Genomic DNA, 19,288 nt, shown 5'->3' on the forward strand with positions numbered 1-19,288 from the left:
TCAAGCTTTTTTGCTCAAGATTTTAAACTATACGATATCAAGAATTATTTTCCAGGCATTTTATTAAGACCCAGATTTAAGAGGTATTATATTTAATAGCAAAAGTTATATTGCATAATTTAAAAATGCTGTACAGAAATTGTGTTTAAATGGAAAAAAATAGTGATTATACTGTAGATTATAGAGAGTCGTCTTATGGGACTGTTTGTGGTATAAGATTTTTTTCTTTCTTTTTTTTTTTTTAAGTTTATTTTGAGAGAGAGAGGGAGAGCATTTGAGCAGGGGAGGGGCCAAGGAGAGGGGAGGGAGAGAGAGAATTCCAAGCAGCTCTGTGCTTCCAGCACAGAGCCCAACATGGGGTATGATCCCATGTGAGATTATGACCTGAGCCAAAATCAAAAGTCAGGTGCTCAACCCACTGAGCCACCCAGGCACTCCATAATATGATTTTTCTAATACATTTTTTGTTTGGGATTTCCTCTACTCTCAACAAGCAAATAAGGAAAGCATCTTTTAAAAAAATATTTATTGCCCTTTAAAAATACACCTTTTTGTGTACATTCTTTTAAAAAGGTTCTGTACTACTATAAATGTGTAGCATTGTATACAGTGCTTAAGGAATGGCTTAAAGTTATATAGTAACTTCATTAATGAATACTGAAAATTAAAGGGGGCTTATTTATATATATGTTAGGAGTATATCTTACATTTCTTTTTTTTAATCTTTTAAAAAACATTTTTAATGTTTATTTATTTTTGAGAGATAGAGGGAGAGTGCGAGCCAGGTAAGAGGCAGAGAGAGGGAGACAGAGGATCTGAAGCAGCGACTGCGGCAAGCCCAATGTGGGGCTCGAACTCATGAGCCTTGAGATCATGACCTGAACCAAAATCAGATGCTTAACCCACTGAGCCACCCAGATGCCCCTATCATATATTTCTTAATGCAGTAGGATGCCAGTAGCCATTGAGAAGGATAAGATATTTTTATTTTTGTTTTTGTTTTCCCTCTTTATGAGACAATAGGTCTTCTACTCTGAATGGAAATCCATTAAGAAGGCACATTGTTAGAAAACTTGCAATATATTTTCTGTATTCTGACCTCTGATTGAATACGAGATAATAAACAACCACCATCAAAATTTCATCCAAATACAGTGTCTAATCTTTGGAATGTCCTAGCATTTTACTTTATAAGGTTTACAGCAGTGAAGTAGATTTGTATTTTTGTCATATCAACATGACTATTGTATAGTTATGCTTTTTTTCCAATAAAAAATTAAACTTAATGTAATAGTTAAGCTGGAAATTTAATTAATATTTGTTGCTGCATCCATTCTGATTTGTTCACTGTTGAAGATGTTCATTCCTAACTAGCAGGTAGTAAATTTGTTTACATTTTTCTTAGAAAGATATTGGCTAGTTTGGGTCCAAAGAAAGCATTGATAGATAATATCATGCTTTATAATTCAGTGAATTGCTGCAGAAGCTGTTAAATTTAGAAATCAGTATGTTATTAATATCTGAGTCAAAACTAGTGTATCTGTCAAAATTAGTATCATTGTAGGGCCTAAAAGAAACCTACAGTGGAAATTAATATACTTTGCTTGTCCTTGATTTTCCTCTATTACATTTAGTGGACTATTATTTGATAGGTAATACTGTGTGTATTTGCCATGTTCATATATTTTAATGATATGAAAACTAAGATAAAAATAGTTGCTGCCAGGAGAAGGAAAGTCAATCAGTTGCTAATAAATTTATGGGGGGGGGGAGTGAAGTATAAAATTCTTACAACTATAAAATGTATATCCAACTTCCTTTCTCTGTGGTAGTCAGGATTATTAAGTCCAAGGAGTCTTAACTTTTATTCTAAAAATTTGACTCCCAAGTAAGTTATTTATTTTGCTTAGAATTTTAGATAAATACAAGGTGAGGGTATATAGTTGAATACGTGCTTGAAAATACATTGCACTTTAAACATTAACTCTTAACATTGTCTCCAAATTTTGTGTAGCAGAGGAAGCAAAAATAATGCCATGTATATTCTCAGCAGCATAATATATTTATACACGACTTTGTCTCTTAAGTAATACGTTTATTGTATGGGCTTTGTGAGGGCAAAAATCTTCTGTCACAAATCCTGCCTATTACTTTTACGGAAATTCTGCTCAAGTCTAAGAAGGTTAACCATAACATAATCCATAATTTTAAGGTTTAGCACATGATAAAATACACCTAAGTGTAGTTTCAATAATATTGATTTAATTACAATTTACCTAAAAGTAGAATGACTTTTTTTAAATTGAGAAATAATTGACACATAATTTTATATCATTTTCAGGTATGACAAGATAACCATTCAATATTTGTGTATAGAATGAGTGTTTATTCTACCTGAACCCATGAAATATGGCATGATAAGACTTTCTCTGACTTATCAACCTATTATAAACCTACTTAAGTTCATTTTAGGTTTCATGTAAAATGACTACATGGACACAGATATATACATATATGTGTGCACACACGGAAACACAAATCTACACATATACAAACACATGGAAACACATATGCACAAAACATCTTCTCCCATAGGCTGTGCTTCAAAGACATTTGACTAAGGCAGCAGCTATCCAGCCAGTGTATTAAGTTTATATTCAGTGCAGCTAGTTCATTGCTACCTATCACCATGCCTTAGGAATTTTTTTCCCCTGCTTTTTACTATGTTGCCATAATACTAATGTTAATGAGTATTATATGCCTGGAAAAATAATGCGTTTTGTTCTTTTTTAAATTTTTTTCAATGCTTATTTATTTTTGAGGGAGAGACAGTGAGAGCCGGGGCGATGGGGGGGATCCAAAACAGGCTCTTGGCTCTGAGCTGTCAGCACACAGCCCAATGTGGGGCTCAAACTCATGAACCATGAGATCATGACCTAAGCTTAAGTCAGACACTTAACTGACTGAGCCACCCAGGGGCCTCATGTTCTTAATCATCCTCTTCACCTCTCTCTTAGTTTTCCTCCCTCTCTGTTCCATTTGTTCACCCAACCTAAATACCTGGAATCATCTTCAAGCCTTACCCATCCTTGTGCCTTACAGAAAATCATTCTCTGAGTCCTCTAAGAGAAGTTTTCTTCCTTAAATGTTTCCCCAGTGTGCTCTTTGTTCATTTCCTCCATTGTTCCTGTGTTGATTCAGTGCCTCACTTTTTCCTCATTCTTTCAGTTTCTCCTATTTTGGAAACTATCTAAATAGGTCTGCCATATTCTTCTCTTTTACCAATTCTCTTTACTAGTGGCCTCCAAAATGAAGTGTTTGTACCCTAAGAGATAGACAAGATGTCTAATTAAGTCAACTTAATTCTGTATAACATCCCATTTTAATTTGTATGTCTGTGCTTTATAATGTAAATCATATATTAATACTGTAGAACATGATATAACTTCACACAAATATATTTTGATACATATTTAAAATATTTTTAGTATGGGGGCACATCAACAAAAATGCCTGGAGACCATACTTCTATACTGGTACTAAAATCTTTCAGAAACTACATTTGTCACACCTCTGCTTTGCATTTGTGTTTTTTCATCCTCTTTCATGTCCCAAATATAACCAACAAAAACAGAAAATTAATGTTATTACCATCCAATCCTCCGTATTCAAGTCTTGCCATTTGTCTTAGAAATTTCCTTTATAGCAAAAGGATCTAGTACAGAATCATTGTTGCATTTATTTTTCATGTTTCTTTAGTCTGGACAGTCCCTTATTCTTCCCTTGATTTTCATGACCTTGCCACTTTTGAAGATTACAGGGCGGTTATTTTGTAGAATGTCTTACTTTGTATTTTTTAAATCTTTTTTATAGTTAGATTCATTTTATGCATCTTTGATAAGAAATGCCACAGATGTGATGCAGTATGCATTCTTTCAGGTGATACATGACTTCAATATGAACCATAGATGGTAATCACTTGACTAAGGAGCTGTCTGCAAGTCTCTCCCATTCTCTTCCCTTTTCTAATTAATTCATTAATTTGTCTTACCTTGAGACTATGCAAATATCCATATTATCCAAATTATCCTCATCAGACTTTCATTTTCTGTTTTATTCAGTGGATTATATTGGTTATTCTCATTTATTTTGATCTTCAAATTGTCCCAGTTTTGGCTAATGGAAGCCATTTCAGACTGCCTTCTCCCACTTCAGCTTGGCATCTATGTCCTTTTGACATGATCCCAGCAATCTTTAAGTATTTCCTTACTAAAGATATTCCAGACTCAACTGTACTTTCCCTTTCCCTAGTCCTAGAACCAGCCATTTCTCCAAGGAGCTCCAGTTCCTTTCAGTGGAGAGTAGTATTTAGAAACCAAGATGTGGGTACTAGATGTGCTCATTGTTACTGCAGTGTCATTCCTCCTAGTTCTTCTAGACAGAGTGAAGGACTAGATGTATATGTACACATACCCGTTTCTGCCTTTATAGATACTGGAAACCATTCCAGTTTTCTCCCTTTCTATATTTCTAACTCCCTTACAGAAAACTAGTTCCCATTATTCTTAAATATTCTTATATAATTAGTCCCCTGATACAAAACTAATCTCTCATCACCCTCCACTGCCACCCAACATGGACACCCTATTTTGCTTACTATAACCTAATGGGCTTTAGACTGAATTGTTCAGGAAGAAGTGAGAGAGGGAATGAGGGTGGACGTCTATATTTTTTACAAGCTCCCTAAATTATTTTAATTAGCAGTCAAGAATAAGAATCTGTTTTATGTGTTTTATGAAGTCTTCAGTTATTAAGAAAGATTCTCACCTAAAAATTAACTTTTTTAGAACTTTAAAACAAATATACACAATGCCCAAAACCCAAGTGAAATGTCAACAGACTACTTTAAAATTATGTTGTATACTTACGTATAAAATTCAAGGTAGATTAAGTACTTTTTTAGATATAGGGCACAGGTTTTTTTTTTAATGTATTTTTTTAAATTTTTAAATTTTTTAAAATATAGGGCACAATTCACTATTCAGTCTTTTCCTAGAGTGCACTTAATATAGATCTCAACAACTTCTGTTAACACACCCAAAATGAAGATCATTTATTTTGACATGGTTAAATGAACATATATAAATATTTTTTAAGAGTGCTTCATTCAAGTCATATACATCATATATTTTACAGTGACTGTGCCAGTTATGATTTTAGCTTTTCATCCTTATTTAAGCTCTGTTTGGTGAAAAGCCATGGAGTATACATGACAGGTCATTATCTGACTACTACCAGATTAACTGTCTTAGCTTGGAGAACTCCATTTGGTTCACTCTTACTTGATCTATATAGTGTAGAGCAATAGTAAATTGAATTCATATGTAGAGAAATGTCATCTAAATCCCTATGAAAAATTTTCTGGAACTACAAATGCTATGCATGTCTGCTGAGGCAAGTGGTACTTTTTGATAATCATTTGTATTAGAAATCCCTGAGGAGGGAGAGTATGATTTTTTTTTTCATCTTTATTTTCCAGTTTTCTGCATTAAGCAACTAGAATTCTATAACTGATATAGTTGAGTAAAAACTGCATAGGTAACTATTCACTTTCAAATAAAACACTAAGTGTGAATCTTGCCCCTTTAAGAACTGAACAAGACAATCTTTCCAAGGAGTATCTTGCCACAGTACATTAAATTAGCACATGTAATTGAACCTGGTAATATTGGAAAGTGAATGTCTGATTTTATGTATAATGACAATTTATGAAAAATATAAAATTAAGGGGCACCTGCTGGCTCAGAAGGTGGAGCATGCAACTCTTGATCTTGGGGTTGTGAGTTTGAGCCCCATGTTGGGTGTTAAAGGTCTTTTAAATTTGAAGTATACAAATGACCCGTTAAAACAAATATTTTTAAAATATTTTGCTATTCATTTGACCTCTTGGATTTTATTAGGTTAAATTTTAAGTTTCTGAATTTAGCATGGTTGACAAAGAAGTCATTTTAGGTAAAACATAACACCTAACTGTTTTAATTCAGTATTCTAGCATTTGTGTGACAAGCATTAGAACTCACAACAGTGTGCTTTAGCAAGCTTTACTGAATTCTGATTGGCTTTTTTACTGATACAGGTATGTAAAAGTTTGGAGAAAAGTTGTTTATATAGTTTCTTACAGTGGAATCCCATGGAACAAATCTGGTGGTTTGTAGACTTACTAAAAGTATGAGAATTAAAACTCGTGTGGTTATCCTTGATGATAGCTGTAGTTACATATTAAACTTTAGATTACCTCTTTGCTAGTGTGGGGGATAAAACCCACAATCTTCCAGTTATCTTCTGCTTTACATCTGGGTTATGTTCAAGGTATTGCCTGAACTCTATTATATGCCTGAACTCTAGCATTTTCCGCAAAATCGTTTGTATAAATATCTTATTTAAGCCCTTAGTTTCTGAGTATTGTACTTTGAGACTAGTAACAATGATGTATGAATTCAGTAAGAAGTAATAGCCATTAAGAATTTTACTAATTACAGATGATACTATGTTTTTTTTAAAAAGTAGAGTGTATTTTTTTAAACTGAACATTTATGGGCAAACTGAACTTATTTTTTGTCATTATTGCTTGCTTAAAAAGGTTCTTTGATTGTCCTAGACATTTTCTGAAACCTATTCCTAGGTAATATTTTATCAACTAATAATTTTAGCCAAACAAAGACTGTTTATGGTTATTCTTCATAATAGAATTGGAATCTATACTGATCTGTTTAGTTCTGTAGTAATTTCCATGGGGACTATGTAATACGTGTTGAGTGTATTGGTATACTTCAATATGTCATGGTCAGGTATTCCTTAAGAATCTTTTTGTACATATGATTTCTCTCCTCCAGGTACAGTGTGTTAGTGTTTATGACATACACGTGTATGTATTTGAACTTCATATTCACAGAAAAAAAATGACTGGGACTTCTAAAACTAGACAATTCTTTCATATTAATAATTTTCAAAATTGAAACACTAAATCACTTTTTAAGTTACATTTACTACAAACTGGAAGAACCAAGCCACTTTCTAATTTAGATGGCATGTGGGCCTGATGCGTTTGCATAGCATGCTGTGGAATACCATATGTGATAAGAAACTAACTCATAACTGAGAGATAATTAATCAAAGTACAGTAGGGTGCCATACATGGGAATGCCTTTCAAAACTCACCAACTTTATACTATCCTTTAGTTTTAAAATAGTTTTTTTTTACTTTTATATTATGTTGGAGGGAAAAGTGACCTACAAAAAATCTGGTAGACTGAAGGATTTTCATTACAGATTTTAAAAAGTTAATAAGAATATTTTTACCTATTAACCCAGCATTATTAAATTTGGATTATATAATAATGTAATAATTAAGAAAGAATGTAGAATACATTAGTTATGTAAACTTGTTATTCCAGTATTTATAGATGATTTGAGGGTGAGAGATACTGTTTGCTCTAAAGAGATGGTCCTAGTTGAAAAAGGCTAGCCCGTTCTCAGACCTGTGAAGCTAAAGGAAATAATGGGGAAGGCTTAACTCCTAGCTTCAAAAAATAGAGTGAGATCTCATATTCTAATTTATTAAATATTTATTTTAATTATTTCATCATTGTATAGAATTATCTATTAAAAAGTAATCTTTCTAAGCTACATATTGTGGTGTAGGTAGTACCCTTTACCTACAACTAAGACAGACTTCTTCAGATCTAGGCTAAGAAAAACAAAAGAATAAACTCTGAAAGTTAATGGAATTGAGTTCTGAAATCAAATATATTTAAGAATTCTAATCTAGACATTCTGATAGAATCTTTACCAAGATTGATAAGATATTAGGGGTTGGAGGCATAGCCAATGTATGTTATGCCATGTTTCTTACATTTTAACATGTTCATTTTTTGACATTTCTGAAATTAGGGTGTCTGTAAGCAGTTTATATTTTTAAGTGATAATATTTTTTCTTAAAAATTTGCTATTTATGGGGTTTCTTATAATCTGAGGCATTGTTGAGTAACAAAATAGAGTTATTTAAGGTATACAGAAAGTGAAAGTACACAATACATTGTAGAATAAAGAGCTTTATGAATTCTGAAAAGAAACAAACTGGGTTCAGATATTAATTATTTACAATGCTTGTGCAATTTATAGTTCTTTTTTTAATGTTTATTTATTTTTGAGAGAGCGCATGCAGGGGAAGGGCAGAGAGAGAGGGGGACAGAGGATCCAAAGTGGGCTCTGCCCTGACACCAGCGAGCCCAATGTGGGAGTCGAATTCACAAACCACGAGATCATGACTTGAGCCAAAGTCAGATGCTCAACCAACTGAACCACCCAGGTGCCCCTACAATGCCTGTGAAATTTAGTAAGTTGTTTCAGTTCAGTGAGCTTCAGGTTGCTTATTTGTGAAAGGCTTAATGGCAATACTTGGAATATTGGAGATACTCAGTAAATGACATCCCTTCTAATTCTTAAAAATACACAAGCATTTTAGCAGCACTTGGGTGGCTCAGTCAGCTGAACTTCCAACTCTTGGTTTTGGCTCAGGTCGTGATCTCATGGTTCGTGGGATTGGGTCCTGCATTGGGCTCCATGCTGACAGTGTGGAGCCTGCTTGGGATTCTGCCTCTCCCTCTTTTCTCTGTGCCCCTCTACCACTTGTGCAAACATGTTCTCTTTCTCTCAAAATAAATAAAAATAAACTTCAAAAAAATTAAATGAGCATTTTAATTACACAGGGAAAAATTCAAAATTGGTGCTAATGTCCTGATTTTCAAATGTAGAAAATGTTTTTAAAAAGTAATCTGAAGAGCAGTTTTCTGTGTTTTACTTTTTGTCTTCACGCACCAGGTAAAAATCTTTCTTGTCCCTTTCACATGAAACAGAGTAAGGTCATGTCTAACATTTTCATTCACAAAGAAAAGTCCATTTGCTTTAATTTCTTGCTAGGGTTAAGAGGTAATGGAAAGTTATCTTTATAATTAATCTGGTTTTTAAACTAAGGCACTTGTGGCTCTCTAAACTTTTAAAATTATATACTATAGTATTCCATAAGGTATTTTTTTCTAAATCTATTGTGTATCATTAGAAAATAGTTTTTTCTTTAATATTGATGGTAATGACTATTTCGCATTAAATATAGAATTAAAGTCCTCTATGAATTGAACAGATCATACATTAATGTATTTATTTTACTTTGTAAGTAGAAGGCTGATATTTAAAAAGTAGAAGTTTACTGTCATATTTAAAACGTTGGCTCTACCAAGTATTGAACAATAGAAAAAGACATAACTGATATATGTTTCTACATATAGAAAAAGACATAAATGGAAACTTGTTTTTAACTAAAGATATACTTTTTAATAGGTAAAGAAATACCCAAGAAATTTCTCATAGATTGGAGAGGGGTATTATTTCCTTGTGAAGGTCATGAAAACTATAAACCTGAAAATGAAATGAAAATAAAAAGTAAATAAAATAAAATTTAAAAGTAACAAATCATTGAAGACAGGTGTAAGATAATTTATGAGTCTACCTTGTCAAAGTGTATACAGTTTTTGATAATGAAAGGTTTCATCAAGCCTAACAAATGACTTTTAGAGAACAGGCATATATATCAGCAGCACATTCTTTTACCATATAAATGTTTGAAAACTTCCAAAGGATGGAAATGTGAGCGGTTCTGGGCTAGCATTTTCACATTCTTTGTGGAGTCTGGAAATTCAGGTTATTAACTTTTAGAGCATATTGTGTAAACATATTTGGAATTTCATAACATGATTATATGCCTTCAATATGTCTTACAGCATTTATGCCAAGAGAAAGCCTCTTTCTTAAGTAAGGAAATTTATACTTACTCTCAGATGCTAGTAATGCATTTCGTTTGGAAAAGTAGATCTCAAATATGTGCTTTACATGTATGAGTCAAAGGGTAGTGATTTTATACATGTAACTTCTTCAGAGCCCTGCTTTACAACCCATATTTCTTCCCCTCTCTGCTACCCACTTCCCTGATTTCCAGTAGAAGAAACCATTAATAACATATATTTATTTAGCCATAGCATATAAATTTCTCTGTTTATCTTCATGTTACTTTAAAAACTGGCTATCTCTTTTTGGGACTATCACATATGCTGTTTTTAACTTCTTTTCCATTGGTAAAATGCTAAGTAAAGCAAATTATAAGACTGTGGTCCACACTATCCTCCCATAGGCCCCAGCCTAGTCCAGTCCTGCTCCATATTAAATTATTAGCTTCACTTCTTATTTTGACAGGACTCCAGAACCACCCTTAACTAATTTTAATAGGTTAGGTGAACATCACTTTATTACTTCTTTTACTTTACAAAAAAAATTTTTCAGTTTTCTGATTTACATCATAATTTGTCATTTTCATCACTTGTCAACTCACATTGCCCAAATGTTAATGATTTTTCCTCAAAGCCTACAAACCACCTGCACCAGGATCTTCTAAAGTACTGTTTAATTTGCAGTTTGGAAGGCCTCATACAGATCTACTAAATCAGTATTTCTGGAATGCTACTCAAGAATTAGCATTTTTATAAGCACCACAGGTGATAATTAAAGTTTAAGAACCACTGCTTTTGACCCTCATTTCTTTTAAATTTCTTACACATAGTTTTGTTTCTACTTGAAATATTCACTTATCATACCTACACACTTTACTGTTCATAATAGGACTATCTTTCAACCCCCCTGCCCCGCCCGAGGCAGGATCAAGGTAGATTGATGATACCTGATTCAGGTTCAGTACAGTAGCATTCCTGGGTTACTAATATACCATATTCCCTTTCTTCTTTATGAGTTCTGGAACTGCACAGCAACATCATAGGTATCTTCCCTGAGCTATAAATTCAGTTTTCCCCCATCGAGAATCTTCCTCAGTTACTCTGCTTCATCTTTTTTTCTGCTTCTTTGCAGCAATTGATACTATTGGTAATTTCCTCCTTTTTTGCAGACTCCTTCCTTGCCTTTCAGTGAACTTATTTTCTCTGGGTTTTCTCCCTTCTTAGCAGACCATATCTTTTGGGTTTTTTGATAGGCTTCTTTTCACTGTCTTTTCTTACTTTGCAGGTGACAGCATCCATACCCAAAGCTAAGTACCACACCCAATTTTGCTACAGGAAAACATGGCATTTAGGATTTAATGATCTATCTACTTTTAATGAGTTGATGTTCATCAAGGGAGACTTTCTGACTTTTAAAATATTATCCTTTGAGGGGTATCTGGGTGGCTCAGTAGGTTAAGCATCCAACTTGATTTCAATTCAGGTCATATTTCACCTGTCTCCCTTCCCCCATCAAAAAAAAAAAAAAACATTTTAAAGAATAAAAATAATATCCTTTGTATAATAATTAAAGACATAATGTGATAAATTCACCAATAACTTTTAGTTTTCTGTTGCCACTATCTAGTGGTCTCCTGAGAAAAAGCTAAAAAAATCTTACAGTAGCAACTTCTAACAGGAAGAATGAACAAGTGAGTTTTGGGTGGGTATATAAAATGGTGTAATGACTTTGAATGCAGAAAAAGTTCTGATGATCTAATGAACAGCATGGTAATCAGAGTTAAGAATACTGTATTATACACTTTGAAGTTACTAAAAAAGTAGATTTAAGCATTCTCACCACAAAAAAAAAAAAGATGGTAATTATTTGATGTGATGGAGGTGTTAACTAACACAATAGTAGTAATCATTTTGCAATATATGTATATCAAGTCAATACACTGCACACCTTAAACTTAAACAATGTTACATGTCAGTTTTATCTCAATAAAGTCAGGGAAAAAATTTAAAAAATTACTGTAAGTTTAGTGTTTAAGTAGCAGAGTACATATCAACTTGATCTCCAAGTGAAATATTGTTCTGGACATACGACTAAATATGCTATAATTGAGTTGTCATACTTTGAGTTTTGTTTAACTTTAACGCCAGAGAGTAATAATTCAAACTAGCAGTTTTTAATGTAATAAAAACAAACATCCTTTATATAAAATCTTTAAAAAATGTATGCTTATCTTTCTTATTTTTTTTTCCTGTGAGTCAGCTTTTCTGGAGAAAATTGGAGTCAGAAAAGAAATTACACATATTATGCATTTTTTAAATTTCTTCTAAATGTAATACATGATCATTGTAGAATATTTGGAAAATTTTAAAAAACAAAGAAAATATTTAAAATTACTTCTATTATAATACCTATAGGCATTACATTTCTGCTCATGTTTCAGTAGTATATCGTACTACAACCTATCCATTAAAAATTGCATTCATATTATACATTTTGTCATATAATGGCAAATTATGCAATTGTGTATGTGACCATTTTCCACATTTTAGATATTTTTCTCTAACCAGACTTTTAAGTTTTTAAGTACTGTGCATTTCCTTGCATAGATATACTGTTGGTTTAATTGCTGGGTCAAAAAATACGAACATTTTAAAAATAAAAGTGTATCATTTTAGAAATAATAATAGCAGTTAATATTCATTGAGGACCTCTTTGTACCTACCATTATTTAAGTACTTAAAATGTATAATCTCATTTAATTCTCACCACAGTCTTTAAGGTAGTTACTGTTTTTATCTCCCTTTCTGTGGGGAAAAAATTAGGATTCAGAGAAGTTAAGGATTATGTATGCAGTGGGTATAACTGTGATTCAAACCCAGATCTGCCTGATTCTGGAGGCTGTGTTTTAGAAACTTCCTTTCATATATGCTGAAGTAGGTATTTTTTATTCCTTGTTGCATGAGATCCTCAAATTGGATTTTGTCCTGAGGCCACTGTAGATTTTCATAGTGTAGAAACTCAGATAATTTTTCTATTATAAATAATCACCACTAGTAATAGGAAAATGAAAAATACCTTTATTAAGTGGGATCTGTTTGGGTCTTTCTAGTGAAAAGGGGAATAAAGCCTAGAGGTAATTCTTAAAACAGATTAATTAAAGATGGTCCTACTGTAAGGTGTAGAAGACAGACCATAACTTCTCAAGGCCCTTCATAATTCAATGAAATGAGTATCTGTGTTAGGGGAGCTACTACTTGATAATATGGATGATATATGTAGACCCAGCAGAATCTAATCTGTTGTGCTTGGAAGGAGGTGAGGGAAAGGGATCTAAAAGTGAATTTTTTATTAGGCAGTAAATACTATATTTTTCCTGAGTCAAATATTATATCTTTTTTTAAATTAATTTATTTATTTTATATATTTTTTGGCTGAATTCTTTTTTATTTTTGTAAATTTATATCCAACTTAGTTAACATATAGTATAATAATGATTTCAGGAATAGAATTCAGTGATTCATCACTTACATATAACCAGTGCTCATCCCAAAAGTGTCCTCCTTAATGCCCCTCACCCATTTAGCCCATCCCCCGACCCAACACCCCACCAGCAACCATCAGTTTGTTCTCTGTATTTAAGAGTCTCTTATGATTTGTCTCCCTCTCTGTTTTTATGTTATTTTTGCTTCCCTTTCCTTATATTCATCTGTTTTGTATCATAAATTCCACATGAGTGAAGTCATATATTTGTCTTTCTCTGATGACTCTAGTTCCATCCACATTGTTGCAAATGGCAAGATTTCATTCTTTTTGATTGCCAGTAATATTCCATTGTATATGTATACCACATCTTTATCCATTCGTTGGTCAATAGACATTTGGGCTCTTTCCATACCTTGGCTATTGTCAATAGTGCTGCTATAAACATTGGGGTACATGTGCCCCTTTGAAACAGCACTCCTGTAACCCTTGGATAAATACCTAGTAGTGCAATTGCTGGGTCATAGGATAGTTCTATTTTCAGTCTTTTGAGGAACCGCCATACTATTTTCCAGAGTGGCCGCAGCAGTTTGCATTCTCTACAGCGGTGCAAGAGGTTTCCTCTTTCTCCACATGTTCGCCAACGTCTGTTGTTGCCTGAGTTGTTAATTTTAGCCATTCTGACAGGTGTGAGGTGGTATCTAATGGTGGTTTTCATTTGTATTTTCCTGATGATGAGTGATGTTGAGCATCTTTTCCTTGATGATGTGTGTCTGTTAGCCATCAGGATGACTTCTTTGGAAAAATGTCTATTCATGTCTTCTGTCCATTTCTTCACTGGATTATTTGTTTTTTGGGTGTTGAGTTTGATAAGTTCTTTATAGTTTTGGACTAACCCTTAATCTGATGTCATTTGCAAATATTTTCTCCGATTCTGTCAGTTGCGTTTTAGTTTTGCTGATTGTTTCCTTCACTGTACAGAAGCTTTTTATCTTAATGAAGTCCCAATAGTTCATTTTTGCTTATGTTTCCCTTGCCTCTGGAGACACATCAAGTAAGAAGATGTTGTGGCCAAGGTCACAGGGTTTGTTGCCTGTTTTCTCCTCTAGGATTTTGTTAGCTTCCTGTCTTACATTTAGGTCTTTCATCCATTTTGAGTTTATTTTTGTGTATGATGTAAGAGAGTGGTCCAGATTCACTCATCTGAATGTTGCTGTCCAGTTTTCCCAACACCATTTGATGAAGAGACTGTCTTTTTTCCATTGGATATTCTTTCCTGCTTTGTCGAAAATGAGTTGGCTATATACCTGTGAGTCCATTTCTGGGTTCTCTATTCTATTCCATTGATCTATGTGTCTGTTCTTATACCAGTTCCATACTGTCTTGATGATTACAGCTCTGTAATATGGGCTAAAGTCTGGGATTGTGATGCCTCCAGCTTTGGTTTTCTATTTCAGGATTGCTTTGTCAGTTTGAGGTTTTTTGTCATTTTATATAGATTTTAGGATTGTTTGTTCTAGCTCTGTGAAGAATGCTGGTGTTATTTGGATTGCATTGAATGTGTAGATTGCTTTAGGTAGTATAGACATTTTAACAGTATTTGTTCTCCAATCCGTGAGCATGGAATGTTTTTCCATTTTTTTATGTCTTCATTTTCTTTCATAAGCTTTCTATAGTTTTCATTCAGTATATAGATTTTTCACCTCTTTGGCTAGGTTTATTCCTAGTTATTTTATGATTTTTGGTGCAATTGTAAATGGGAGCGATTCCTTGATTTCTCTTTCTGCTGCTTCATTATTGGTGTATAGAAATGCAGCTGATTTCTGTATATTGATTTTATATCCTGTGACTTTGCTGAATTCATGGATCAGTTCTAGGAGTTGTTTTCTGGAGTCTTTTGGGTTTTCCACATAGATAATCATGTCTTCTACAAAGTGTGAGTTTGACTTCCTCCTTGCTGATTTGGATGCCTTTTATTTCTTTGTGTTGTTTGTCTGAATGCTGAGGCTGGGACTTCCAGTACTATGTTGAATAACAGTGATGATAGTGGACATCCCTGTCGTGTTCTTGACCTTAGGGGGAAACCTCTCAGTTTTTCCCTGTTGAGGATATTAGTGGTGGATCTTTCATAAATGGCTTTTATAATCTTGAGGTATAATCCTTCTATCCCTACTTTCTTGAGGGTTTTTATCAAGAAAGGATGTTGTATTTTGTCAAATGCTTTTTCTGCATCAAATATTATATCTTAATGTTTATCATGAATTGTGAAATTTGAAAATCTGTACTGTGAAAAGAAACTAAAACCAGCCACGTTTAGTTTCTTTGCGAAGATAGTCTAAGAATATTCTGATTTGTTCAGTGTCAGCCACTTTGTGTACAAATTGAAAGATTTTGTATATATATTTTTTAATATCAGCATTCTTTTACAGAAAAAACTCTTATTCAAAAAGAATACCTGTAAGTGGATCAGATCCTAATTATAATATGATTTAGATTCATTTGGGTTAATTCTTTTGCTATTTTTTTTGTTTTTCATCCAGAGAATAGAAAATTATTACCTAACCTATAATTGAAGTTAAAAAATGTCCCCCTCCTCAGATAAAGATATCCCCCTCAGATAAAGATCCATATGTGTAACTATGTTGTTCTACCATTTTCTACCTGTGACCTCCCATAGCCCTCTTGGTTCTGAAGTGATTTCAGTTCTACAAGTTTTTTTAGCTTTAATATATTGTTCTCTTTTTTTCCTCTGAACTATATTCATATGCTAAATTTAAACTCTGGTCACCTAAGATGCAATCTATTTTAATGTTTTCTCTGAAGGTTTCTTAAAGGTTTATGTTGTAGTGTTATATCTTCATTGAAGTTAAGATGGTTTTTTGTTAAATGTACCTTCAATAATGGCTACAAATGATTATCTGGTTCACTGGCTTGAAAACTCTTTAAAGTATGCATATAGAGGTTACAATTTTTAAGAATCACTTTGAAAAGTTCAGGCTGCATCAGTTCATTTTTATTAGTTCACTTTTGTGTTCCTGAGGGACTAGACTATTTTCTCAACTTTCAAAGACTATGCATTATAGTATTGTGTGAATTCTATTTCTAGAATCAGATTTCTAGATTTAGATGACCAGATACCTGTGAATCAGTTTCCAAAGCACAGATAGGTAACTTAAAGCAATTCATGAATATAAGGTATTTCAGCATTATTTCCTTATGTTAATGTGGCAGTTTCAACAACAATAGCAAAATCATTACTTAATAACTCAATTTAAAATTTATTCTAGTATCTACTCATTAAATTTAGTTATCAGTTATTAATTTGTCCCCACTGGAAGTCATTTTAGGATTGTGAATGAAATAGATATTTTCAGAAAACATTCTGCTCTTTTACAAGAAGGCAAAGTGCCCTATGATTTAGACACTTGTCTACCTTTTCTCTCTGACATCTAGTGACAGTGTAGCAGTTTTAACCTGTTTGCAGCATGACTACATTAAGTACCATTTTATTCTCCATTTCTTTTTGAGTGCTCCCAAGTCTACTACTCAAGAATCTAATTTTTGCAGTGAAATAAATTTTATGATTTAGCTGTTCCAAAATCCCCCAATTTTTTCTTTTTTTCCTACTCTTTCTCCCCTCCTCATTTTTCCCTGAGGTGTAATCAATACTCTAAGTGTTCGTGGTCCTTTATCAGTAAAACAAACAAACAAACAAACAAACAAAAAAACCTTCTCTAGGATAGTAATCTTATAGGGTCAAATATGGTTAGTTGCTTTTTAAATTAATATTAGTAGTTTTTACTCACCATAGCAATTTGAGAAAAAAAAATCCTGCAGTCTGAAATTGATACCAGTATTCAAACTAATTTTAAATGAAGAGTGTAAAAGACAATAGAAGTGATCTTATCTGTTTTCCACGTTAAAGGACTATTCAGATTCCTATTTTTAAAATAGTAGTCTTTCATTTTTATTCAGATATAAATAGATTTTGTTCTTGAATTTAACACCAGATACAAACAGAAAGCAACTTAATTCTTTCTTCCTAGTGCCTTTAAACAAGCTCCGCTGAATCTTCTTTTCTCCAGTGACTCCAGGGCATATCTCATGGTGTTTCCAGTCTCCTTAAGGGATTATTTGTGTGTGTGTGTGTGTGTGTGTGTGTGTGTGTGTGTGTGTGTAAATCTAGTCTAGTTTAATGTCAAGGCTTCATTCTCTCAACCAGTTAAAACTTCTCCTCTCACCAGCTCAGGCCTGCTTCAACCTAGAAAATCTAGAGTTTGATGGGGGCCATTCTGAACTTCGACTCTTTGCCGCTTTCTTTTCTAGGTTTTGGTGATTTCTCATTGTTAGGACTTGCCTACCTGCAGTTCCTTATGTGAGTAAGAGATGGATGCCTTCTCCTGTGTTTCTTACAACTCATTTTCAGAATGGAAGTTCCTTTTGTCTCTTCTTTGCTTGGTATCACCTCATTCCCAATAGGCTGTCCTCTCTAGCTAGATCCCTTTCTAGATAACCAGAGTCTTCTCTCTTTCACATCTCATCATTATTCCTAAGATAAGCACATACACACTCTTGCTCTGTAAGCTCAGAAAGACAGTCATTCCATCTGTGGCCCTGATTTTTTTTTTCTGTGCTCCTCTGCCACTACAGCTAGACAGACGCGGATCACCACTCAGTCTCTGTGACCCTCAGACTTGTAGGGGGAAACGCTCAGAGTACTTTTCAGAAAATTCCTCTCATAGAGGGACTCCCTTTAAAACATCTCTTCTAAAGAAATCCTTTCTTTCTTATCTCACCTTTACTGTCTTCAGGCTTCTCTAATGAATTGTCAGACCAATTTTTTTTTGTGTGTGAGGCTTTGAAGTAAATATTTTCTGAAGTATTTTATCAGTGCATATCTTTAAAAAATGAAATTTCAGACCATTTATGATATACAGAGAGAGCAGATTTCACCCAAGCCATGAATCCTTTAATGTAAGTATGTCAAATACCCTGTCACCATGACTCAAATCAAGGTTTGTTTTTTTTGTTTTTTTTTTTAGTTTTTGTCACTTCTTCACATACTTTCTACCAGTTCCTCAGCTCTTCAAGGTCCCTAGGCCCTCCTCTTCCTTTTGATTTTATCCCTCTCTTTTTAAAACAATTTTTGAGGGGCATGTGGGTGGTTCAGTTGGTTGAGCATCTGACTTCAGCTCAGGTCATGATCTCACGGTTCATGAGTTAAAGCCCCACATCGGGCTCACTGCTGTCAGTGCAGAGCCCACTTCAGATCCTCTGTCCCTCCTCTCTATCCCTCCCCAGCTTGCACTCTCTCAAAAATAAAAATATATGTGTATTTAAAAAAATGAAACCTGTTTTTTGGCATTTAATGTATACTTTAGAAAAAAACATTAGAGCCCTCTATTATAATTCCCCAGCTCTCTCTGAATCCATTGTTCTGTTTTGTTTTGGTTTTAAGTTTATTTTGAAAGAGAGAGTGAGTGAGCCGGGAGAGGGACAGAGAGAGAGGGAGAGAAAATGCTTAGCAGGATCCGCAGTGTCAGTGCAGAGCCCAGTACAGAGCTCAAACCCCTGAACTGTGAGATCATGACCTGAGCCGAAGTAAGATACTTGACTGAGGCACCCAGGAGCCCCTCTGGATCCATTGTATTGTTTCATCTTAACTGTTTTTTTGTTCTGGCCAGAAATAACTGGAAGAACTTGGGAATCTAGATTCACTACAAATTTATGCCTCCTACATTAAACCACATCTCATTGCTGTCTTTTGTGAGCTCCTTATCAGATTTCTTGTGGCAGCTATTTCAAATCTTTGCCACATATCTCAAGTCTGTTTCATTCCCAGCATCCTCATTTTTTCAAGAGGACTCTATCTCTTAACTTCACTGAGGAAAAGGGCCTGTATCCCCATCTTCTCCCCTCTCAACTTGAGAAATAGTCTTTCATACTTTTCCTAATTCAATTTTCATTA

At 33.8% G+C, this 19,288-nt stretch overlaps 1 protein-coding gene and 1 long non-coding RNA gene across 5 annotated transcripts in view; one reads left to right on the plus strand and one right to left on the minus strand.

Annotated features, from left to right (window-relative positions):
- The window catches only part of PHF14 (PHD finger protein 14), a 208,740-nt gene that overhangs the window by 150,025 nt on the left and 39,427 nt on the right, over positions 1-19,288 (plus strand). The window contains exon 18 of one of the 4 annotated variants that reach the window (XM_042918934.1): positions 17,647-17,971. The exons of the other annotated variants lie outside the window; for them this stretch is intronic. Coding sequence (XP_042774868.1) covers positions 17,647-17,670 — 24 coding nt within the window. The 3' untranslated portion in view covers positions 17,671-17,971. Of the gene's footprint in view, positions 1-17,646; positions 17,972-19,288 lie in introns of those variants that run through there. 4 annotated transcript variants of the gene reach the window in all.
- The window catches only part of LOC122208180, a 37,346-nt gene that overhangs the window by 2,521 nt on the left and 15,537 nt on the right, over positions 1-19,288 (minus strand). The gene's annotated exons all lie outside the window — the stretch shown is intronic.

The sequence above is a fragment of the Panthera leo genome, chromosome A2, assembly GCF_018350215.1.
Source record: "Panthera leo isolate Ple1 chromosome A2, P.leo_Ple1_pat1.1, whole genome shotgun sequence".
In the NCBI taxonomy this organism is placed as follows: Eukaryota; Metazoa; Chordata; class Mammalia; order Carnivora; family Felidae; genus Panthera; species Panthera leo.